This window comes from Rhipicephalus microplus, chromosome 9 (genome assembly GCF_043290135.1).
Source record: "Rhipicephalus microplus isolate Deutch F79 chromosome 9, USDA_Rmic, whole genome shotgun sequence".
Classification (NCBI taxonomy): Eukaryota; Metazoa; Arthropoda; class Arachnida; order Ixodida; family Ixodidae; genus Rhipicephalus; species Rhipicephalus microplus.
Window position 1 is genome coordinate 4,506,435 of NC_134708.1, and position 24,851 is coordinate 4,531,285.

Sequence of the window (24,851 nt, forward strand, 5' to 3'; positions counted from 1 at the left end):
TGTGTTGCACTTGCATCCTTGCTTTTTTGGGTATTGCTTAAATGCGCAGGGCTGCTTTCGGATGTATAGAGTTCCAACAGTAATAGAATTTATTATTGTCAAGTGCCTACTGCGAAGTTCCAGTGTATTTTGTTATCCAGCCACCTGTTTTGCTGCATGTATCACAACTAATGGAAGCAAAATTACTTTGGTAAAACTTTTGATTGCGAACTTTTTTTTCTTGCTCCTTGGCAGCTCTTAAACTCTTGCAGCTCAGAAACCCTCACATGAAAAAAAAGCATTGTTTTTGCATTTTGGAAGGAGGAGGAGGCTTACGAAGAGAGAAAAGGAGCGATCGGCTTGCTGAGTGAAGTGCAAGTGTGATGATATAATTTTTTTTTTTTCAGTTCAATGCGAAATTTTGTGTAGGCCTCATCACAGGGCCCGAATATTTAGAGGGACGCCGAGGTAAATCATGATCAGTTATTCAATTGTTTGTAACCTGACATTTGCTAATATCATAGTCGGGTCATATTTTACTAGAGGAAATGAACCTCATAGATCCGTTTTATGAACTTTGTGAAGGTATCTTCAGAGATGTTATTCTGGACATTGTCGAATTCCGCCATGTTGTCAGATTCCGCCATTGATTGATGCTAATTGGTCAAGTGAGCTGCTACGACCTCTCTGATTAGCTTAAAATGCCGCCATTACGAAATATGACAATATGGCAGAATTATTGTTCCACAGATCCCCAGGTATCTTGGGCCAGGGCACGCATAAGTGTAATGTCACGTTCTGAAATACTTTTTGTGTACTTTTTTTCACGTTTGAATCAAATTTCCGCAACGTTTTTCACTCACCTAGAACAAGGTAATAATGATAATAACCGATAAAAATGACCTGTGTACCTGAAAGTCAAAATATGTGACGTCACGCCAAGCTTATGCGGGAATTTCAAAGTGGGGTTAGGGTAGCCATCACCGGTCACCACCCCAGAGAATACTGAGATTGCCCGCCTTTCCTTCTTGGATCTTTCTGACTCGACAAGCGCATTGGTAGTGTAGAGGTGTTCTGTGATAAGCGTCTTCTCTCAGAAGTAGTGGTGTTTTTTGGTGTTTTAGAAGTATTTATAATGTGAGTGAGTCATCGCTAGCATGTCTTGAAAAGGAGCGCGCGTGACAACGCTACGTATCGTTCGGTAGATAACGCAAGATGACGGGCTAAGTAGAACTGCACGCAACTATTAAGAAGCGGGTTAGGCTATGTCGCGTTGATGCATCTTAAGGCACTTTTCATTTCGGCTCTCTAGCGTGCGATGCTGGCCTGAACCATAGTCGATTACTCGATGTTTACGGACCGAAAGAGGACCTTCAGCAATCTACAAAAAAAAAAAAAAAAGTTTTGACAACGCGTTGGTGTCTTCGCGTCGTTATCATCATCTTGTCGCGCGACGTTTGATAACGTCGGAGGCCGCACCGACAAGCGCGCGTACCCGTAATCGCCGTGAGGCCGCCGGAAGAAAACGATGCGGGTCCCCGGTTGCCGAGTCATCCTGCGTCGCGGCGGTCTGCTACGCTCGTTCTTCGCGCAACAAGTGCGTCGTGCTAGCAGCGACGAGGTAAGCTGCCCCCTTTGGCGATTGACACGCTAATTAGCGGCGTCCGGTCGCACAGTGCGGTGACCCGACAAACTATTTTCCGCGACCTTGGAGCACGCAGTGCACGTGCTTATAGAGCAATGACTCCTGCATAGTTTCAGTTGTTCATTTTAGTTATCGTAATGTTTGTTTAAGCTTACTGCACTTTTGTTGTGGTCACCAAACAGCTTATTATTCGTTCAGTAAAGACCCAGAATGCTCAGTAGCCGTTTCATTGAGGTGTACTACTGACTGCGCGTGTGTTGACTGCTTCAGAATCGGTTGGTAGTATTGTCCCTCGCGCCCGTTAGCTGTCGTATCCTTCCAACTGGTAAATATTATCACTCGCGGAGCGGTACGGCTTTAGCAAATGAGGTTTATTTTCCCCTTCTGTCTATCAAAACAAATGTATTCTTAATGCTGTGCGCTTGAATAATGCGTGCAGTTAAAAGTAAAACGTTCTTCACCGGCAACTGTATTTCACACACCACTAAGAAATGCTGCCCCGTAGTTCAACAGTACCCGAGGCATCTGTAGGCTGTTTTCTGGAACATACACGTTCCGCTTGTTTGTGCATCACAGGCTCTGCAGCGGACGGCATTGTACGACTTCCACGTGAAACATGGCGGCAAAATGGTTCCATTCGCGGGCTACGCCATGCCCGTGCAGTACAGCAACCTGAGCCTCAGTGCCTCGCATCTGCACACGCGGCGCCATGCAAGCCTGTTTGACGTCTCGCACATGCTGCAGAGCAAAGTGCACGGACCGGACAGGGTGCGCTTCGTCGAATCTCTCGTCGTCTCCGACATTGAAGGTGCACAATTTCTTGCTCACCTCTTGGAAAGGATCCATACGCAGTACCGCAGTATGTGCGTGTTCTTAACGGAAAAAAGATGCATCACAGTGCCCCACATCTCCAAGTTCACTGTGGCAACATAAGCAAAATGAAATTTCAAGACTAATCAGAGAAGACTTATGTTATACATTAATGAGAACTTACAGACGATGATGCCAAGGAAAGCACAGGGAATGTTATTAGTAGTAATTGCACTATAAATATGAAGAAAAAAATGTGAATGAAGAGATAGCTTGCCCCTGGCCAGGACTGAACCTGAGACTTCCAGATAACGCGTCTCTACCAACTGAGTTACGGCTATGGTCACCCCCCTGTCCACTTCACATTTAGATTACAGTTACTATTTATAACATCCCCTATACTTTCTTTGGCAATTCTAATTAATAATGTGTCAAATGAAGAAAACAAGTCCTTAAATTTCCACTTCTTTCCTTCATTGGGAAAAAAAAATTATGCATAGAGAAATATTACTACGGCTGTACTTAACAGATTATATTCAAAATAGAATTATTACTGAGAGTACGCATATTTTCACTCATAGTTTTGAAATTATTAAGGTACAATGGCATCAAAGAGCTCATTTCACGATGATTCTAGCATGGACTTCTGTGGCAGCGTCGTTGGTTTTTAGTAAAAAATCATCTTGTGCGTGGTCGAATAATCGAGAAAGATGCAAATAAACAATAAAAAATTACAGGTGTGAGTGAGGATCGAACCTTGGTCATTTGAGGGGCAAGCAGATGTTCTACCACACAGCCATGCTTCTTAGAAACACAGTTGAAATAAGTTCCTCTGTTTGGGAACGCAGTGAAAATAATGTTAATTCTTTACAAAAACACGCATCCATGTATACGGGCTTCACATTATTACATCAAAGATTGCAATGATATTGCATGGTACAAGTGTGCATCGCCATAAGGTGTCACACCATGCGATTATCGTTTATACGATTTAATGGTTTAAAGCTGGTCGCCCATTAAAGATGGCACACATGTTACTGTGTGTATTCCCTTAATAATACCACGTACCAGTGCGTGCATAGCAAGTTTGAAAAAGTTTCACGGGCATATTTGCTTGTGGTTTTAAAGCATGCTACCCATTACGCAGAATGCAGCCATATGCGAAAGCTTCAATCACATCAGTCACTATCAACTTTATCGATTACATTATGATCCACAATTTAAACTCCTCAAGTAAAATCATGCTATAAAAAATATGCACTTAGTGGTTGAAGTATGCACTAGAGACCGGATATCCCTATCACATTCAACTCTTAAAGGTTAAGATTTAGGGTCCCCCAATTTTCGGTGTACTTGTCAAGCAAAACCGCAGTGCCTCAAAACCATAGTGCATGACCTTGTAATGTACTGATTGTCAGACCATTTAATTAGAAGTGCAGAAAAATGTAATTATAGATTAGCAAGACTGCATAACTTCAACTTTTTACGATATAAAATTTGAAGTAGTAAACTTGGATGAGACTGAAAACAATTGCAGTAGACCCTCAGTAAAGAGAAAGCTGTTTAATGGAACTGCTGCTTAAATGGAACAACTGCCTTTGATATGATAGGTTTCAGACTTGCACTTTGTATCCCTCTTCGTCTCAGTAAATAAAACTGTTAAATAAAACATTTTCAGTCTCTACAGGTTCAATTTAATGAGCTTACTGTATAATTAACCATAAATGTGCCTGCAAGTGGGGGGGCTAAGTCATCTGCGGGAAGTCAGCCCTTTTCTATTTGGACCTGTCTTGTCCTTGTTTGAAGTGTAGGCTATGCAGGTGTTTGATGATACTGACAGTGCAAGATTCCTTTACTCCCACTAAGCCGAGGACCAAGGGCAGGCCATTGTAGGAAGCATGTTGTTTCTTCATTTTGAACCTATTGCAAAATGTTTTGATTTGACCAACATGGGAGGGGGCAGCAGTAAAAATTGGCTGTCTAATGATAAGATGTCCTGTGCATGCCTAGCGCTGTTGTTTTTTGTGGGCTTAGGAGAATTTCTCGGTGGCATATAGATAGGGTGACCATTTGACTTGTAAAACTTTGAATGCTCTTGTCCTATGTTCCACCAGAGATACAGAAATTTTCAAAGAAGTTCGGCATTATATATTGTTGCGAATGTGTTTACTACTTTAGAGTAGAAAAATGGTCCAGCAGTCAAGATAGCAGTTGTTGTGTATTTTTGAACACCAAACACGTCGTCGTCCTCTTCTTCGTGCGACCCCACATAAAGATTGCCGCAACTAGCTGCAAACTCGAAGCATCCGCCTCCGCCGGCAAAAGCGCCGACCCGGCGCTTGTTAGCAAGTGTTGCACGAGAGGTACGGCTTCAGGCGAGCGACGTGGACAATGTCGGAAGATGTGGAGGGTATTGTAGAGTATAAAGGGGCTATATCATAGGTAACATCAGTTACCTGCTTTAGCACACGGTAAGGTCCGGAACACTTGGGTAGAAGCTTTTTGGCGCGGCAAACATGCCGCGATGGAGTCCACAGAAGAACGATGTCACCCGGATAAAAGTGGACGTTCCGATGGTGGCTGTCATAGCTATGTTTTTGGCGGAGCTATGAGTCCAAAAGGCGTCGATGAGCAATCTGACGGGCCTTCTTGGCAGTGCTAACAGAGCGGCGAGCATATTCTGTGGGCAGGTCGGCAAGGTTGGGTACAATCTTGTCGAACAGTAATGTCGGGTCTCGTCGTGACAAAAGGTAAAAGGGAGAATATCCAGCAGTGTCATGACGTGAGCTATTGTAAGCGAAAGTGACAAAGGGTAGTGCAATGTCCCAGTCGCCATGATCAGTCGACACGTACATGGCGATCATGTCAGTGAGTGTACGATTCAAACGTTCTGTGAGGCGGTTAGTTTAAGGATGATAGGCGGTCGTAAGCTTGTGCTAGGTTGCACAAGAACGAAGTACCTTAGATACCTTAGATAAAAAGTACTGACTGCGGTCAGTGACCAGTTGACGAAGAGCGCTGGGATGTAAGATGACGCCCTGGATCAAAAAGTCAGCGAGGTCTGTAGCGCAGCTGCTTGGAAGAGGTCTCGTAATGGCAAAACGGGTCGAATAATCTGTAGCGACGGCGACCCACCTGTTACCGTTACTAGAAAGTGAGAAAGGGCCCAGCAGGTCAAGGCCAACACGATAGAAAGGCTCGGCAGGTATGTCGATCGGTTGGAGGAGCCCGGCGGGTTTTACAGCTGGTCTTTTGTGGCGTTGGCACGTCTCGCAAGAAGCAATGTATCGTTGTACAGAATGGTAGAGGCCAGGCCAGAAAAATTGTTGGCGGAAACGGTCGTACGCTCTAGCAACACCAAGGTGGCCAGCCATTGGTACATCATGTAGTTGCTGAAGTACGGTCGAGTGCAGATGAGTGGATACTACGAGTAGTAGTTCCTGTCCCACTGAGTGCATGTTGCAACGATATAGGATGCCGTCCATGACGACGAACATTCGAAGCGAACTGTCTGTAGAGCCTGTGTTCAGGCGGTCAATTAGAACTTGTAGGGACGCGTCACGCCGTTGCTCACATTCCATGTTGCCGAGAGCGGAGAGCGAGGAAATACAGATGGATGCAACCACGCAACAATATTTAATTATTACACCACTTGGGGCTGTATTAGTGGGTGACAGGCTTGCCGGAACGAAAGGAGAGTTTTGGCCTAATCGTAAACTTTGGCTATTGATAGAGGTGTGAAAAATCAAAATGGCATCAGCACAGTGAAAAGGAGGGCCATTGTAAGGTTTTCACACGTTTCACTAATAACGGCAAAATAGATACTGATGTTGAACAAGGCTTTACATATGTGCCGTCGTCATCAGACACCAACAGAGTATTGGATGGGTGTTTGGGAAGTGCTGAATGTGGTCTACAAGATTGTTTTCAATTCTGAAGCTGCACAGTTTAGTTTTCTAAGCATTGAACAGCGATCAAAGAGTACAAAAGGAGCATTGCAGAAGATTGAAATTGGCTACATTTCCAATTGCAGTGAGCTATTGTCTTTCTAATGTTAGTTATGAAAAAGTGAGGTACACATGTTGGGAGTGTTTTGCATAAATATGACAATTGTGAATAAGCTGATAAGACCATTTAGCAAGACACAATATTTGTCACTCATTCTTAGGATAGCGTGAAAGAGCAGAACTCTGGCAGGAGCAACTGCAGCATGTGCAGGGGAAAGTCCGTGTAACACTTTAATTCTTGCAATCTTTTTATTGTTCATTGTTGTAGTATGTCCACAATAAAAGAGGGAAGAAAAAAGAGGGAAGAAAATTCAATGGCTTCTTTGATGCCCTAGGAAAGTTCATTGACTACTATGATGCCCTAGGAAATAAAAGTTCTGGTTGCTACTTCTGTTTTACAGTGCTGCTACTGCATTAATTTGACGAGATATGTTACAGTGGTTGTGTGTTAAATCTTTGCTGACATTGCAGGCTTGGCAGAAGATTTAGGTACACTCACCGTGTACACGAACGAGAAAGGTGGCATCATTGACGACCTCATAGTGAACAAGACCAAGGATTGGCTGTACGTTGTCTCAAATGCTGGGTGCAGAGACAAAGACTTGGCTCATGTCAAGGTGTGTGTCCAACCTACAGTTGCCCTGCAAGTTTGACGTGTCAGCTTCTATTGTGCGTAGGTGAAAAGACTGTACACTCAGGCTCACAGACGTTCTGTTTGACGATGACAGTAAGGTTTTTTTACCTTTTCAAAGCTGTTCATCACTGTAGTGTGTGTACTGCTATATAGGGCTCACATTAAAAGGAGCCCCAATGGAAATGGGCACTATAACATAATCATCACCAGCCTTTGTCATGCTTGCTGCAAGACCTATGTCTCGTGTGAGCTGATTCCATTTTGTGTTCTAAAATTTTATAATTTCATCGCACCACCCAACCCTTTGTCGTCGGCTGTGCTCGTGGTGTCCACACAGTCGATCTAACTGGCGTAATTGAATAAATTTCATCTGCCCAATGGTAGTTACTGTGCACTCATAAATACCCTATAAATGGATTAGGGTGCAACCCCCTTCATAGCTCACTCTGTAGGTGCGTTGGGGCATAATCCAAATGTTCTCTTCGCGATGCGACCTGCCCCGGTCCATTTTTCCTGTTAATATCAACTTCCGGAATGCACAAAAAACCTGTCCTTATGTAATGGATAGACTGTCTACTACCGTAAAATGCCGAGCATACCGTAATCACCGTGGGTTGGGATGCTTGCTCAACATTTGCGGTACTACAACAAGGATGGCTTTTAACAGCTGTTTAGCAAATAGTTTTTTGTGACTTGATTGGAGAAAACTATCATCATCTTAACTGACTGAGCAGCCTGCCAGAAAACTATTATAAACGTGTGTGTGCCATAGAAATTGGTCCACGAAGAAGGCAACAGTCGGCCTAACCACAAATGGCCGCCAAGCGACTGTGGCGAGCCAAAGATCTTGAGAAAAGAGTCCGAAGCGATGGAAGGCCTACACTGATGTGCGTGTATTGACTTGAACACGCCAAATAAAAGTTTTATTCTGCTTCTGATTTCGGAAGGTGTTCAGTTTTTCTACTATATTCGCTCCCCACCAGATTATATTTTGTCGAATCCTCGACTTTGTGCTTCTTTTTTGCAGGCAAAGCTGGCAGACTTCCAAGCTGCGGGACATCAGGCCACACTAGAGCTCATGGATTCCTGGTCACTGCTGGCCATTCAAGGTGAACGCAGTTTTCCTTTCAGTACAAAGCATGCCCCAAGCTACGTTCTCGAATCATACCAGTTATGGAACTCCATTGCAAAACCCAGACGTGCTCACGCACGAATTTGCATAGGATACCAAACTGACGCACCACCTTGCCGTGTAAATGGAAAACACGCTGCATTGCGGCCGCCTTCACTTTCATTGTGCAAGAATTAGGCAAAGTATTTTAAAAAAATACCAAAGTGCTCTGTGACTGTGGTAGCATTTTCAAAGAGTAAACCATAGTGACAAACCTATGGCTCGCTTTATCAAGCTCGTAGTATTACCAAAGAACACCTACCAGTTTAGAGAACGGAAACTGTACCTTTGGGCTGTTGTATCAAAATAACATGCAAATACGTAGCGGCGGCGTACTGAACTGCAATCTCGCGAGGCGAGACGGCGCTAGTAGTACTATCATCATCAATAAAACGACGCATTTTTTTTTTGCTGCAGGTGGGGGGTCTGCGGCTGGTTCGCACTGCTCGCTTCCTTTTTTTTTTTTCGTTGCTCAATCGCGTTTTACGTCTGTAATTATCGCCAGTGGACCTAGCTGGCTTTGACTGGCAAAAACAGCGTCAATCAAGTAAGGTTTGCATCATTTATTGCGAGTGTCCAAGCCGGTACAATCAATGTATACGGTCGGGTCCGAACAAAACAAGTCACTCATACATATCGAAAGCTTTCAACCCATGTGTAAAGACTCTTGAAAGCTAACAAGCGTATGCATATAACTGAACATCGAAATCGCTGAATGAACGTCGCTTTCATTGTGTTAAGGCGCTAGAGTTTAATAGCGTGGCTTCAGGGCAAGGGTCCGATTATGCCGTCAGATGCGGCGCTTGCCCCGTAGTGTTGATCTTGAAGCAAATGCATGATGTGGAATCGGGAAGGAAACTTGCACATTGCCGATAGATAGCTCGCGCAGTTAGAGCAATGTAGTTTTGCTAAATTTGTTGAATAAGCAACTGCGGATGCGTGCATTTCTGAATCTTTCTCGTTCTGCAATGCTACATTGAGTACTTCACAATTATGCAATTTCGCGTCGTGTCGAGAGGGTAGGCACTAGTGTTAATACTCAGCCGTGAGCCCATATTATAGGTATTATGTATTTAGAGGGTGGGCCTAAAAATGTTTTAGGCTTGCTACATATATTGCTAGAGTTAAGTTACACAGTTACCACCGCTAGAATTTCTGGTCGCAGGTCTGCTGAGTATGCAGCGAACATTTATGCTAAAGGGACACTTATGAGGTGTGTGCTTACAGATCGAAAAGGCCCAATTCTAAGAAAATAAGCTTCAGGTATGCATTGTACAATTTTGTTGTCTGTACATCTTTGTTGGTGCTCTCACATCACACTATCTGCTCAGCCCTGAGCACAATCTCTTTTTTTGCATAGACATATTCATAAAACTTGAGTACTCTCTTGCAAGCAAGCACTCTTGAAATCAATTGGTGGTACATGATGTGAATCTGTCCGAATACTGGATCAATAAAGGTCACATTTATTACACACTTGTTATTGTGTTTAATTTTTCAGTATACTTGTGCTTGAAAATGAAGTTGTTTCCTCCCTGCTACTTTTAGAGGTTAGGACTTGAAATACGTACTATCTTGCAGTGTGGCTGTAGATAAGTGAAGATCATGTAGGTTTCAACTACCTGTGCGATTTCCTAGATTTTTTTTCATGACCGTAGTGCACAGAATTTCACTTCGTAGTGGTAGACACTATAGTTATGATAACTTAATTTAAACAGAAGCAGATGTGCACAAAGAAATCTGGAACGTTTTTCTGCCAAAAAAAAAAAAAAACAGTACCACATGCAATGAACACAATCTTGCTCTTCATAACAGCATTCACGTCTTTGAGGAAGCTGTGCTGCAACTGCTCATCACCTTTATGATTTATTATTTTAGGAGCCCATTGAACATGTGTGCAAAGCTAAAGAAATTGAGTGCAGTCTTATGAGCTTTGGTGCATCTTTTTGTAAACTTGTATGAGCTAAACACAGTTAATTAAGACAAAACAGTTCTGGGTGTTGTTGGTAAACTGTCACAAGGCACAACTAAATGTCGGAAAGCCTGTTAATGCCCATCACTGTGGGTGTGTTCATTATGTAGTGCAATTAATAATTTCCAACAATTCACATGCCAACTATGAAGTGATCGTGAGTCGTACAGTAGCAGGCAAATTAGGTTGATTCTGGCTTCCAGGGGTTCAAACAAATGACAATGTAGGCTCACAGGAGAGAAGACTGCTTGTCGAAACATTTGCTTTGACCCCTTATGTTAACACATTTTTCATATTTTCGAGCTTCCAACTTTTAAGGGTCAGTTTAGTTCACCTGCACTAATCCGAACTGGTTCACAGCTGTGCAAGAGAAGTTCAGAACCTGTGCGGCAGGAGTTCAGTGGTGCGGCACCACAAGTGAATGACAAAGTGCCGACAAGGTGGAATCCTTATTTTTGTTCGCTTAATTTAATGAGGTGCAAACATCTTGGCAAAACACGTCGCATTTATAGGGGTGGGTACAGCACCTACGTCCAATGCTTGTTTGTTAAGCTGTGCGAGCGGCTGCACCAAATCAGCGTCGTCAGAGCAGAAGGTATAGGAAAGTCATGAAATAGTTTTGGTGCTGTATCTCTCCTACGTTTTTTGAAATGAATGGCAAGATTTAGAAGATGCCATTGATGCGCCACTGAAACGAATGGCGAGGTGTAGCAGTTTGTAAAATGGATCATGTGGTGCAGGCGAGTCGAACAAAGCCTTAAGCACACAAGCGTCTTAGCGTTTCACCCCCTTCGAAATATGGCTACAGTGGCTGGGATCAAATGGTGTGTTGTTGAGCTCAGCAGCGCCACACAATCTAACTAATAGTGTTACAGTTTCAACATTATTGAAGTGTAGATTCCATGCCATGGTAGACAGGCAATGCTTGTAGCCAATCTAAAGCACCTCTCCACGATATGTGCAGTAAAACATTCACAAACACAGCATTACATGTGTGAGGTTAGAGATGACCCGTTGTAGTGGACATTCAGATGTTTCAACGTGCTTGCAGAGTGGACATTCGGGGGTAGTCATCCTGTCATTGTATGGCAGTCTGGAAAAACAAGTAACATCACCAGATATCAATGCATGAAATCAATGCATAATCAATGCATGAAATTTTCCAAAGTAAACAAATAAACTCAGTTAATTAGTAAGCAGCAGTATTTTATACATATATGTAGTGTTACCTCATAACACGTATATCACTCAGGGCTGCCTCTTCACAAGGCATGTCATGTAGCAGGTTCCTTGCCCATTGTACACATTTGCTTCCATGTCAGGTGGGCCAGGAGGCTGTGGCAGAAAAAGAAGTATTTCTGATTTATGTGACGCTTCTTTTGTCACACTATAGCAAAACCAGAACCATAATTATGTGATGTTTCTCAAACGCGACTGCAGTAAACTATTAACTAGTAGGTTTTTTGCACTAATATACAGGCTAGCTAAGAAGACACATGCGAGGCGACAGTGATTTATTTGCCTTCTTTTATCGCAACGGCCTGGTTGGTGTTACCTGGTGATAGAATTTCAGAATTATGTATTGAGTCAGCGACTCGTTCCCACGTGAAGCCATGCACGCCGCAAGTAACGCACATTTTTCCGATTACAAATTGAGATGTTCAACAATTTTAAAATTTAATACTGCAATGCGCTGCCACCATGTGTCGCCTACGCAGTCATTGGCAAAAGAAGAACTACATATGTTGAAATGAACCAATTTGCCCCGCAAGCAACCATCCTTAAAGAACTGAAGTGGTTTCTACTCACCGGCTCGGGCTTGCAACGGGTGTTCATCCGATGAAAGCTTCAACAGTCACTTCGTTCCCCGAAAGTCATTCGAATTCCCTTCGCGAAAGCATTTGAACGAGTCAAAATAAGCAGAATGAGAAAGAATGTGTCGGTCGGCAGAGGCTCGAAGTATTTACAGCGAAACGAAACAGTCCGAGACACATCCGAACGTACCGCGAGCCTTTACCTGCTGTCGCAACCGTTGGCCGCCGCAAACTTTGAATAGAGGATAATGATGTCGATAGGCTGCTACTGACATCGAGTCAGCTGGAGCAAAAACTATTACAAAAAGTTTATGACGCAGCACATTTTTAAGAAAAACTACTTGCTAGAAGAACAAAATGTTTTTATGTGTAGCAGTACGCAAACATGTAGTATTTGATCCTTTTAAAATAAAACTTGGCCCCGACGAAGGCGCCTTTACAAAAAAGTGCAATAGCGCGAGTGGCGAGAGAGGTTAGTAGATCTGCTATGGGTGTTTGAAGCAGAAACGTGCCGTGGTTGATTTTTTCGCCCCCTACAGGTGAGCACTTGAACTTGAGAGTTTCCGGGGCCTGGTATTACTGTGACACAAAATGCAAAGTTAAAAAAATCATTGGATGCACTGAAACACATATCTGCCACAAAAATACTTTATTTCCCCCATATCTATGACAAAACTATTCTCACTTACTTTGTTATAAACAATAGTTCATTATGTTTATTATATTGAGGTCCGATCGTAGTTGGTTTTCTTGCTTACAGGCGATGCCACAATCGGCAAACTCCTGTGATAAGTGATGTAGCCTGATTTCAATATGTGTAGCCTAGGGGGAGTTTCGTTACTCATATGATTGAAGAACTTTATGTAAGCCTAGATGGAGCCAGATTGACTTCGACAGGCCTATAGCTGGCTATTTATTGTTTGAAAGGCATGAGCAGGTTGACTGCAGGACAGGGCTAATGGCTCTTACTAATAGCTGATGTTATTGGACATTTGTTCACAGAAGTTGTATTGGCACAGTTGCAGTTAATGACATCACCATGTGTCATTGTGCGGAGCTTACGATGAGGACATTTCACAGCTGAACTTCTTAAAAACCGCAGGTTTATTTGTTCTGAATGCTTGTACTTTTTTTTAGCCTTGAGTCTAATGCAGGGTGCACTGACACACAACATTGGTTGCGTGCAAACCTGCCTTGACTCGGAAATTTTCTTTTAAAGAGAGATGAAAAATTTTAATGAAACTTTTGAAATCGTATATCGAAATCCTAAATTGCCTCATGTTTCAAGGCGTGACTGGCCGCTTTTTCAAGACATAGCTGGTCACAGCGCTTTTACTTACTTTCCTGAGATGTACATGGGAGGTTGGCAGAGACTTATTGCAAGGAGGGAAAAATGTTGTAGACCCGTGTACTCAGATTTAAGTGGATGTTAAAGAACCCCAGGCGGTCGAAATTTCCGGAGCTCTCCACTACGGCATCTCTCATAATCATATGGTGGTTTTGGGATGTTAAACCCCACATATCAATCAATCGATTCTATCTCATTCCATGTGAAGCATTCTCTTCGTTTATTTTAAGTTTATCATAAACTAGTGTCACCTTATCTCCGTTACTGCAATTCAGCGCAGATGCCTGCCACAACTTCATCCGAGTTTCAAGAAGAGACTTAGAATAATCTTCTGATAAAGATATGGCTGTATTTTTTAGTTTATGACAGTTTCTTAATACCAGCATTTCTTCTGTAAAATCATAGAAGCGCAAACCAATTGTACAAAAGTGGTGGGCACAACGCTGGCCCGAGGTCGCTGGCCAACCTGGCCGACGTTTGGCATAGGTTGGCTGCCGAGGTCTGCCCACGTATGGGGATTGACACTGGCCTCACGCTGGCCGATGTTTTGATCACCGACGTAGGGCCGACCTTATTGGCCTACCTGCCCAAGTGCCAGCCTCCGTAGGGCCACGTTCGGCCCGGTGAAAATTAGCACGTGTCCAGCTGTTAGCCACTAGGGCATAGCCTGGGGGGGGGGGGGGGGGAAGCTTTAAACATCTTTTGTTTTTTTAAAATTTGCATGTGTACTGTATTGTATACATCTGCATGCACACCCACAAACCCACACACAAACATACATTAAGTATGATTTCAACCCGCTGTCCCCCTCCCTCCCCCACTAATAAAATTTCAGCTCACTTCAGTAGCAGCCACTATGAATTATAGGAGAATCAATGAAGCTCACGTCACAGGTACATGGATCTAAAACTTTTTTATTTACACCAATTATTTGCACGAACACTTAATTGTGCATGCTCTCTCCGTGATGTCTGCGTGATTGGTCGCCTTCCTTGTCCTAGGTTTCGGCCAACCATTCCTTTGGCATTGCAGGTGTCCTGTATTTGTGTACCAACATTATTTACCATGAGACAGCCTGCAAATAAAGAAAATAGATAAATACAAGAAATGTCACGGTGAGATCAGCCATCAAGGCTTTGAAGCACCACTCTAAGATTTCTTAGGAAAGAAGTTGACTTGCTTCTAAGCTAATAAGTACGACCAAAGGTGAATGGTAGTTTAAGAGGCTCATTTCTTTGATGACACCAATTAAACAAACAGACAATCCAACCCAGCAATACATAGGTGAAGCTATTTAGTTTTTTTAAACAGTAATGTATACATTATTATGTACACTGAAAGGAGCTACATTGGTCGAAAAAATGAGCGCTTTCCGTCAGTATGCTGTACAAACTATAAGCAATGAAACTCCCAATTCAGTGACACAGCATGGCAATATTTTCAGCCTAGAAGTATTAGAAGCAGCTTTATAGCATGCAAAAAGGCAAAGTGATCACTCATTCAAAGGTAGTGCCCAAATTTAGCTTTGCGTGCAGTGTTTCAAGTTTCTCAAACCATGGCATGGCATTGCTATAGCTCGAATAGTGTAGCATATACTCAGATACTGCTACACAAGTACTGTGCTTTTCTTTAGAGCCCCACCCCCACCCACGAGGTTGGTGTCAGGGTGTCGGTAATCAAACTTGCAGTTCTGTATACAGTCAGAGCGTTATACTGCCAAGCTTTCACCTCTCATTAACAGCAAAAAAACGAAAGCATGACCGAAATATTGTACTCTTTCTCGTTAACAAAGATTTTGCTATATTCTCTTCTTTAGGCCTTACACCTCTAAGCCTCACACGATCACTGCACGGGAATGAGTATAAGGGCAGGCGGGAGAGCTTCTTAGGGGGTCACGGATGTTTAACAATGTTCAAAGGACATGACATTGCGCTTTCTCTGTTGTCTTAATGTTCATTTTACGAAGAATCGGGGCATATATACTCACCGATCTTGAAACCACTCTGTTCGCACGTTGTCTCCTATCAAATCAGCCATCCAAGTGGTTGCAGCCGCCACTACTATTCCACAGACGCGTATCTTCATCTAGGCAGTAGTAGCGTGTTTTAAAAATGTGAAAAAAAAAATTTAACTTATAGTTGTGGAACAATTATGTTACCTTTTATTGGTACACATCCTTGAAATATATGTGTAAGAATTAATTTTTAGCTAGAATATATTGCCCTTTAGACAACCTTCATGCGTCATATCCACTGCAATTATGCCGAAATTAAGATAATATCACTGCTCATATTTCAAAATAAAATAAAAACGCAGAACAGACGTGTTTCTGCTTACACGACAGGCAAATTTACAAGTGTGATCGCCCGTGCTTGCATTTGTCACCGATCTAAAGAAGAGGTCGGGCCAAAGTAAACCTGTGACATCGGGCCAAGCACACTGGCCGGCCTACTGCCGGCCTGGCCAATTGGCGTTGGGGAATGGTAAATTTACGATGTCGGACCAAGCACACTGGCCGACCAACTGCTGACCTGGTCAATGGCCAGTCATGGGCCGACCACTTTTTTCGATTGTCTCGCCGACTAAACTGGCCACCGACTGCTTGCCGACCGGTTGCAGACTCTCAACCAACCGTCGGCCACTGGCCATGTCCCCTTGGGAATATAACCGGTCGGTCGTGGTTAGGCTTCCGAAGATCTATGCACACGCTCAACAGATCTCACTTCGATGCCCAACATTTCAGAAAACATCACTCGCTTCACAAGTTCTTTCACCATTTCTGGTTTTTGTTCTGTGCCTTTAAGACCTTAAATAATAATAGTGTTTCGGCAGCTTCTATTTTCAAGGTCTTCTATTTTGTTGTGCTTTTCAGTGAACTCCCTGCACATAGCCAATACAGTTGCTTCACATTTTTCTATCTTCTCCTGACATTGCTTTAATGACGTAAGGGTAGATTAAATCTGAGATAGCCTTAGCTGGACATATTTAAGATTTGGTTCAAGAGTTGTATGTGATGTCTTAAGTTCACTGACGGCCTTTAGTATTTCATCTATTTTGTCAGGATCTTTAACGTCACCACTCAGTTGCAATAACAGAAATATCGTGCGAACACCCCGCCTGTAGCAAAACAACATGTACTGTGGGCTTGGCAGCACAGCTACTCCAACGTAACTAGTTTTACTACATATAACAAAGGACCGTTTGTCACCAACCTGTAAAACGAAGAACACGTAGTTTAGCATGGTGCCCCGAATTGTGCTACCAAGCACAGTGAAACGCGTGCGGGTCATGTTCGGCCTTCTGTGCAGTCCGGCTAATGTGCCAGAGGTCACTGGTGCTCCTAAAGGATCCTCCGGACGTGATGTGCAAAGCGTCACATCATGATGGGGTTTGTTCTACCAAGCTGATAGCGGTAGCAGCATCATCTTAACTAGCACGTGTGTTTGGACACTTGATGACATCGGTGCTGTAGCGGAATGACCACAGCAATCCAGCAGGGAAGCGCATTCATTTCTGTGAAGTCTGAGACATACCTGTATAACGAAGAACACTCAGTTTAGCATGGTGCTCTGAACAGTGACACCAAGCCCAGTCCTCATTAATGTGTCTAACAAAGAAAGACGAGCCCTGGAATTTCCTTTTCTTTCATTCTAGAAAGAATGAAGTGTTTGAGGATATTAGTGGTTTAGGACTCCTTCAATGGTGCTCATTGAAGGTGGACTATATCAGTACTGCAAGGCCGTTTCTCAATGTCATGGAAAATGAAAGTTTTGCTCTCTCTCTCGCTTTCAGGACCGGCAGCAGCCGAACTTTTGCAACCACTTGTTGACTGCACACTGGCATCGCTGCACTTCATGCGAGGTGCCACAGTGACCCTTGCTGGCATCCCCGGCTGCAGGCTCACCCGCTGTGGATACACAGGAGAGGATGGCTTCGAGGTGCGTTCTATGAAGGCATTATACCTGGCGTTTTTCTTTAATTTTTTCTAGTCAATATAGATGTCTTAATAAAATTCCATGTCAGTCACGCACCAATAGTTTTACATGTTGTTCTGTGTTGAGGGGAAAATATCATATTTTCTTGCATAATTAACCCACTCGCATAATGAACTCCATCTTGGTCCTGTAAAAAAAAGAAAGAAAAAGATTTTAATATATTTTTTTATTTTATTTTTATAATAGCCAGTGCCCTTGACGATCGAAATAATGTTAAATCTAGTCATTATATTGCAATGTAATGATGCAATAAAAGTCAAAACATAGTTAGTTTAACAACTATGCTAAATAGTTGCGAGCAGAATGAGCTCCAAAGACGTCGATCAAAATTTAAATGTTGCACCTTTTGCGGTTTTGCGGCCGAGCGTCATCTTTCGAATGTAAAAGAAACCTCTTTGCTTATAGCACCACTACGCAAGACAGCGGCAAGAAAACAAATAAAAAAACAAAGCACACGCCTCTGAGTTATTATGCTGACTCTAGAGGAAAAGCTCTCGATAGGGCCCATGCATTAAAACCTATAACCGCTCTTGTGCCACCATAATGAAACAATACTCAGCTTTCGGGTGACGTTCACTCGTACTCTCCACTGCGTGCTGCAATAACAACTGGCATTTTTCTGTTTTCTGTTTCGTGGATCTCTGTTACTTTCCAGTAAGAGACTGTCACATGAAGTCGAGTTTTTGGCTCACGGCAACAAAAAACACGGACGCCGAGGTACTGTATTTGACTCACCCGGCGCACATGCAAGTTGGCACAATCAGCTGAACGCTGCACCGCTAGTTCTTAAAAAGATGGTGGCGCCATCTACTGAACAAACCTGCAAACACTTCTTTCTGTGCTCAGTAAATTGCATAAAGTGCCATCGTATCTTTCCTAAAAATAGTTTATATAAATGTTCTACAATTTTCTTTTATTTATAATACGTGAACATCATTGTTTATGATGTGTGCTACAAAAATTTGAGTGTTTTAAACGCCTAAATTAAGCGCTTTTCTAAAGCATTGTGATGGCTACAATGAAAAATGTTCCAAAATGTCAGCACTTTGGTGGTTATAGCTTTTCTGGCCAAGTTTTTCCTCTTTAGAGTCAGTAAATTACCTCAATGGCAGCTTAGAAATACGCCACATACCCGCCATCTCGGAGGCCATGCAAAGTGCAACCGCATTGATGGCGCGTGTGGGGAGCAGGTGCGCCCAGCCTCCCTTTCCCTTTTAGGGCAGCGCACGCGCCTGGTTGCGGGGACCCCTTCCCCCACGGCCGGCGCGTGCGATTCCCCCCCCTTTCCCGGCGCCAGGAACAGGTTCCCCTCTCCCTCAGCGAGGAAAGGTACCATTCTCGTCAGGGAAAGGGAAATCGGGTCGGGGAACAAAACGAGCGGGCAAACGGGCGCTCGCCCTCTGACACCAGCGACCATCCCAGGAGGACGAACCCGCAACCCCTCCTGCGAGCCGAGGACGTCCACGACCGAGGTGTAAGCGTCAACACCTTTGTTATCTGTAGTATCTCCCCGCGACAGTGACGCGCGATTGCTAACGCTTAGCAATAAAGTGTTTGTTGTTGATCTGGCCAGTTGCCTTATTCGCCCGAACCCGTAGTAGTAGCTGCAATGAGGCAAGCTACGGTTGGGGGACGTTAACCGTGCACGGAACGACTGTGTGCGGCTGAAACATTAGCTATAGGCTTCTGCGTCAGCCGTACATAGGACGGTCCCCCAACATCTGGCGCCCAACGTAACGAATTTGGCAACGCGGCTAGTTCTGTGGACGCGAGCAAGTGCCAGGGCGCTCTTCCACACGTAGGATAATAGGCATGTCGGAATTCCAAGATTTGTCAATGTTGTCGGATGTCGCGTCGCAGAGTGGCGATCCTTTGGCTAACGCGGGGGTACTGTTAGGACTTTCCGACAGCGTAGAGCTTGGTCGTTTCACGCGGGATGATCAGGAGGGTGCAGAGACCGCGTTAGCAGAGAGTAGGCCTACGACGGAGAGCGGCCCGCATGGCGCTCCGGCATCTCGCGACGCGAACAGAGAGGCGCCGCCACAAGTTACGACACGCGCCTCAACTATAGGCGAGTCTTCGGGCAACAGTTTGCCCTCGAGCGAGGTACTCTTACAGAATGCGCTGTCAGTTATGCAAAGCCTCGCGAGCGCCCTGCAGAACACAGCGCAGGCCCCCGTGCAAAATGTGCGACCACGTGTCAAGGTAGACGTTCCGACCTACACGGGTTACCACGACTGCAAGAGCGCCAACGAGTATCTCGACCGGTTGCTCCATTATCAGCAGGCGACGGGTCTTTCTGATGCCGAACTTCTCGAGCGCGTGGTCCCGGTGTCGCTCACGGAGCAAGCGGCTCGGTGGTTCCGACTAACCGGACATCGCGCCCGTACGGTAGAAGAGTTCCGCGAAAGCTTTCGCGGCGAATTCCTACCGGCTAATTATGAGTGGCGTTTGCGGAGGGAGTTGGAGCTGCGCACCCAGCATCCGGACGAATCCTTGCTGGAATACGTACGGGCGATGGACGAATTGTATCGTCTCGCGAACCCTCACGCCACCAACGCGGAAAAGGTCGAGCGTGTTACCCGACAGGCGCACCCGACTTTCGCGGCGCACTTCAGGGGATGCGGGTTCGCAGACCTCGAAGAGCTCGCCACCGAGGCGAAGCGCATACAAGGGGACATCCTCGCAGCGCGTTCGTATCGCCCCCCTCCGCCCGCCGCGCAGTCAATCGAGCCTCGCTGTGCATGGAACGGCGGCGCAGTGACTTCAGAAGCGTTTAGGGGTAACGCATCAGCATCGTACGCTGATGAGCACGTGTCACGCGGTTGGGAGCTGTCAAACCGCGCTTTAGACCCCTACGCTTACGCGCTCCGTACGGCACACGCCGCCCCTGCGCGTGACATTCCAAGGCAGGAGCACGTGGTTGACGCGAGGCCTAACGAGCGGCGCAATCCAGAGCGAGGACCACCTGATCGAGGCGAGTTACGAGCGAACCGGCGTGGTGTCCGCGGTCCTTGCTATCGGTGCGGCGCGCCAGGGCACATCGCTCGCGAATGCGACCGCACGCCGGGTCAGGAGCAAACGCGCGGTTCGGGAAACGGACGGCGCCGCCGGTGATTCACATGGGACCCCGCGCGGCGATTAGTAATCCTACCGATGCGTTCGGATCACTTGCACCGTCGGTCTGTCGCGCAGGTGATGCCGTAGACTCGCCCGCGCCGCTAATCGAGTTAACGATAGCTCGGAAAAAGTTCGTAGCACTTTTGGATACTGGGGCAAGCGCTTCTTTATTCGGTGACGATGTGTTGCACCATCTCCGCGAGAACAACATCCGCTTGAGGCAAAGCAACACCATCTTCCGTCTAGCTACGGGCACAGCACAATCGAGCGGCGCGGCTAGGCTAGTGATCCGCTGGGACAGACGCGTGAGGCGACAACGTTTCGTGCATCTTCCAGGGCTGTCAATGTCTCTAATCCTGGGTCGAGACTTCCTCGCTAAGTCGGGTATTGTCATTGACATTGCAAACGGTGGTTACCGAGAGCGCGACGGAGACGCGCTGAAGCTTTTCTCGAAGGCCTCCGCATTGACAAAAGCATGCCAATCGCAGGGAGAGGCGCGAGTACGCGAGGAGGAAAGCGCGCCGAGAAAGCGAGTAAACGCCCCGCCGGAGCAATGTGCTGCGCTGCAGGAAAGGGCAGTGCACCCGCTTTTGGTACAGGCACAGAGCCTACTAGAGGGGGAACGAGCGCAGCTGTCGTCGCTGTTGTACGAATATGACGCGATGTTTACTGACTGTCCCGGCCGCACTACGCTGGTTAAGCATAGAATTGACACGGGTGATGCACGCCCTTGGAAATGCAATCCCCGACCAATCAGCTTAGCTAAGCGGAAAGCACTAGACGCCGCCTTGGACGAACTCATCGAAACAGGCGTAGTTGAGAGGTCAAACAGCCCATGGGGTTTCCCGGTAGTTCTAGTTCCAAAGAAAGATGATACGTATCGCCTTTGTGTAGACTACCGCAGGCTGAATGAAATTACGAAGAAGGACGCGTATCCTCTTCCCTCCATTTCATCGTTAGTATCCAATCTAGGCGGGGCGAAGTACTTCACAACGCTCGATGCTAGCCGCGGATATTTTCAGGTTGAGATGGACGAGCGGGATAAAGAGAAGTCAGCTTTCACGTGCCACAGAGGACTTTTCCAATTCAGGAGAATGTCGTTTGGCTTGGTGGGCGCTCCCGCTACGTATCAGAGGCTAATGGACCGTGTTTTGGGAGATGCAAAGTGGCAGCACGCACTCGCATATCTAGACGACATAGTGGTTTACTCGAAAACGTTCGAAGAGCACGTGCGCCACTTGAGAGACGTTCTAGAACGGCTGAGGTCTGCGGGCATCACTTTGAACCCAAACAAAGCTCAGATAGCGGCGACCCGAATAACATTATTGGGATTTACGCTTGACGAGGGTCGCATTTTGCCGGATAAGGGTAAGCTTGAAGCGATAGTGAGCTATCCATCGCCGAACAATGTCGGTGAGCTGAGGCGCTTTTTGGGGATGGTGAATTTTTATCGCCAATTCATTCCAGATTGCGCGGCAGTGCAGGCGCCTTTAACGAAGCTCTTGAGGAATGGTGAGCGTTGGGCTTGGAGCCAAGAGCAAGAGGCCGCACTGCGTCGCCTCACGAAGTTGCTGGCCAACACGGCTCAGCTGCAGCTACCCGATTTGAACAGGGAGTTTGTTATTCACACCGATGCAAGCGACCTGGGCTTAGGAGCAATTTTGCTTCAGGAGCATGGAGGTTCCCTCCGACCGATTGCGTTCGCGAGCCGTACGTTGACACCGGCGGAGAGGAACTACTCAGTAACCGAGAAAGAGTGTCTGGCGATAGTTTTTGCTCTCCGTAAGTTTGACTTTTACATAGACGGAGTTGCGTTTGTGATTGAAACGGACCACATGGCGCTCACGTGGTTGAGGCGTTTGAACGAACCAAGTGGCCGATTGGCGCGTTGGGCATTGTTGCTGCAGCGTTATGACTTCACCGTCCGCTACCGCAAGGGTAAGAACAATGCCGCGGCCGACGCACTATCGCGTGCTCCAGTTCGACACGAGGCAAGTCACGCGACTAATTCGGTACGAACTGAGAGCGAGACACTCGCGCTAACGCAAACAGCGGAGCAAACGTTAGTTCGAGCTAAGAGCGTGAACCACGTAGAGGCTGTCGTTAGCGCAGGGATTGTTTTCAGCAGAAGGGAGCTGTTAGAAGCTCAGCAGAAAGATCCATTTTGTCGAAAGGTGTTCGACGGGCTCCGGGAGCCGGGTGGTAGTGAGGCCACCGCGCACAAGGGGGCAGCTGGTATTGCTGTCGGTGCGGAGCGCTCGGCAACAGCTGGTAGTGCTGTGAGCGCGCTGGATTCATATCTGCTAGATTCTGACGGCGTCCTGCTGAGGTACATTCCATCCGACGATGACACAAGTGAGTCATTTAAAGTCGTGATACCGCGCGCGTTGAGAGGAGCGCTTCTTCGCTACTTTCATGACTCGTGCATTGGTGGGCATGCGAGCGGCCCTAAGACTTACGCTAAGTTGTGTCGCCTCGCTACCTGGCCAGGTATGAAGCGGGATGTGATTCGCTACGCCCGTTCATGTCGTGTGTGCCAAAGCGTCAAGCCGCGAGGAGGACGTCCGCCCGGCCTCATGCAACCGATTAACAGTCAGACTCCCTGGCAAATCGCAGCGTGTGACGTAATGGGCCCGTACCCCTCAACTCCTAGCAGAAATAAGTTCTTGCTGGTGATCACGGATCACTTCACTAAATGGGTAGAACTTTTTCCCCTTAGGAAGCTGACGGCTCGAGTGATTTTAGAGAAGTTGATGGAGGTTTTTACCAGGTTCGGGTTCCCCGAGCAGTTGATTACAGACAACGCGTCTTATTTCACTGCGAAGGTGTTTGTTGACACGTGCGCCGCGTTGGGCATTAAGCACAAGAAAACAACCACCTACCATGCTCAGTCGAACCCCACGGAGCGAGTCAATCGCAACATCAAGCACATGCTTGTCGCGTTCTCTGAAAGACATAAGGACTGGGATACCTATCTTCCAGAGATCGGTTTTGCATTACGATCGACCGTAAACCGATCGACTGGGTATGCGCCTTCTTCTCTGAACTTGGGGAGAGAACTGCCGAATCCGATGGAGACCGTACTCGCGGACCGCAGTGGAGTGCCAGTGGCGACATCAGCACGCGCTGAATACGCAACGCAGCTGCGCGAGAAGCTAGCGGAAGCTTTACATAAAGCTCGACATAATCTCCGCACTGCTAGGGCACAGCAGAAGGCGCAGTATGACCGCACGCGTAGGAACGTACACTACGAAGTGGGCGATCTGGTGATGCGGCGCCATCATGTTCTCAGTAATGCTAGCAAACAGTTTGCTGCCTCGCTGGCACCGAAATGGTCCGGGCCGTACCGAGTGCGAGAGAAAGTTTCTTCGCTCGTTTATCGACTCGCGAACATGAAAGGCAAACCGAGCGGCGGACCGGTGCATGTATGTGACTTGAAACGCTACATAGCACGGGAGGCGCATGAGGACTACGGTCAGTCCCCCTCCAAGCCGCGCGCGGCGGGTGAGATGGTTCGACACCGGGTCAGGAGCCCAGAACCGCGCTACTTCCTGCGTAACAGTCGGAGGCAACTATGCACGGTAGGCCGCGTTTGATATGTTCGACGCGGGGTGCAAGGGTTAGCGCGCAACACATGTGCGATTGTTAACCTGTCGTTCTTTATCTGTATCACTCTCACCGAACAGATGGAGCGCCATTGGGAACAGCACCGCCGGAACAGCAAGGAGAGGAGACCACCTCCTTACGGCCAGCCCCCACCCCCACCAACGTCCACATGGCAGCCCTACCCCACTGCGGCCCGGCCGCGAACGCCGAGGCAGAGCCACTCGAGCCGCCGCCACCGAGGGGGTCCGCGCGAGCTGCCGCCTGGTCACCAACTCTCGGCTTCGCCGTCACCATCACGACCCGCCGGTTCACAGGGAACGAGACCAGGGTCCCAACGCGGCGAGCCGACCGCATCGCCTCACGGCCGCAACCACCGAGACGTGGCAACCTGGACCAGCCAGGATGGAGGCGACCCTCCGGTGTCTTACGTCTCCTCGAGGCCCTGGCGCCGGCAGGAAAGGGCCCGAGTTGGGGTCGCCCCAGCGCACCTGTATCGCCCTTTTCAGGGGCGCACGGTAGAGGACGCGGACCGGAGGGCTAACGGGGCTTGCCTTCCAGTGCCCGCAGGGACGCGGTTCTGCGAGTGCGGCGCCGTGGTGATCCATAACTCCCACGAATTGGGGAAATTACACCGGCACCGCACCCAGGCTACCCAACCATCCAGCCGCGAATCATCCCAGGAGCGCTCCGGCGCCGCGGTTCGGGCCATGCTGGCGCGGGCGGCCCAGGAGGCGGACTTCGCGCAGTGGC

General features: G+C 46.9%; 2 protein-coding genes across 4 annotated transcripts in view; one reads left to right on the forward strand and one right to left on the reverse strand.

The window, feature by feature from the left end:
- Positions 1 to 1,175: 1,175 nt before the first annotated feature.
- Positions 1,176 to 24,851, forward strand: part of LOC119163356 (aminomethyltransferase, mitochondrial) — a 40,870-nt gene continuing 17,194 nt past the window's right edge. The window contains exons 1-5 of the mRNA XM_037415335.2: positions 1,176 to 1,600; positions 2,201 to 2,432; positions 6,913 to 7,058; positions 8,103 to 8,184; positions 17,173 to 17,318. Of these exons, the coding sequence (XP_037271232.2) occupies positions 1,508 to 1,600; positions 2,201 to 2,432; positions 6,913 to 7,058; positions 8,103 to 8,184; positions 17,173 to 17,318 (699 nt within the window). The 5' untranslated portion in view covers positions 1,176 to 1,507. The remainder of the gene's footprint in view (positions 1,601 to 2,200; positions 2,433 to 6,912; positions 7,059 to 8,102; positions 8,185 to 17,172; positions 17,319 to 24,851) is intronic.
- The window catches only part of shot (dystonin-like protein short stop), a 710,700-nt gene continuing 694,660 nt past the window's right edge, over positions 8,812 to 24,851 (reverse strand). The window contains exon 72 of one of the 3 annotated variants that reach the window (XM_075874376.1): positions 8,812 to 10,249. In XM_075874376.1, coding sequence (XP_075730491.1) covers positions 10,224 to 10,249 — 26 coding nt within the window. In that variant the 3' untranslated portion in view covers positions 8,812 to 10,223. The remainder of the gene's footprint in view (positions 10,250 to 24,851) is intronic. The other 2 variants (XM_075874375.1, XM_075874379.1) reach the window with 2 other exon arrangements.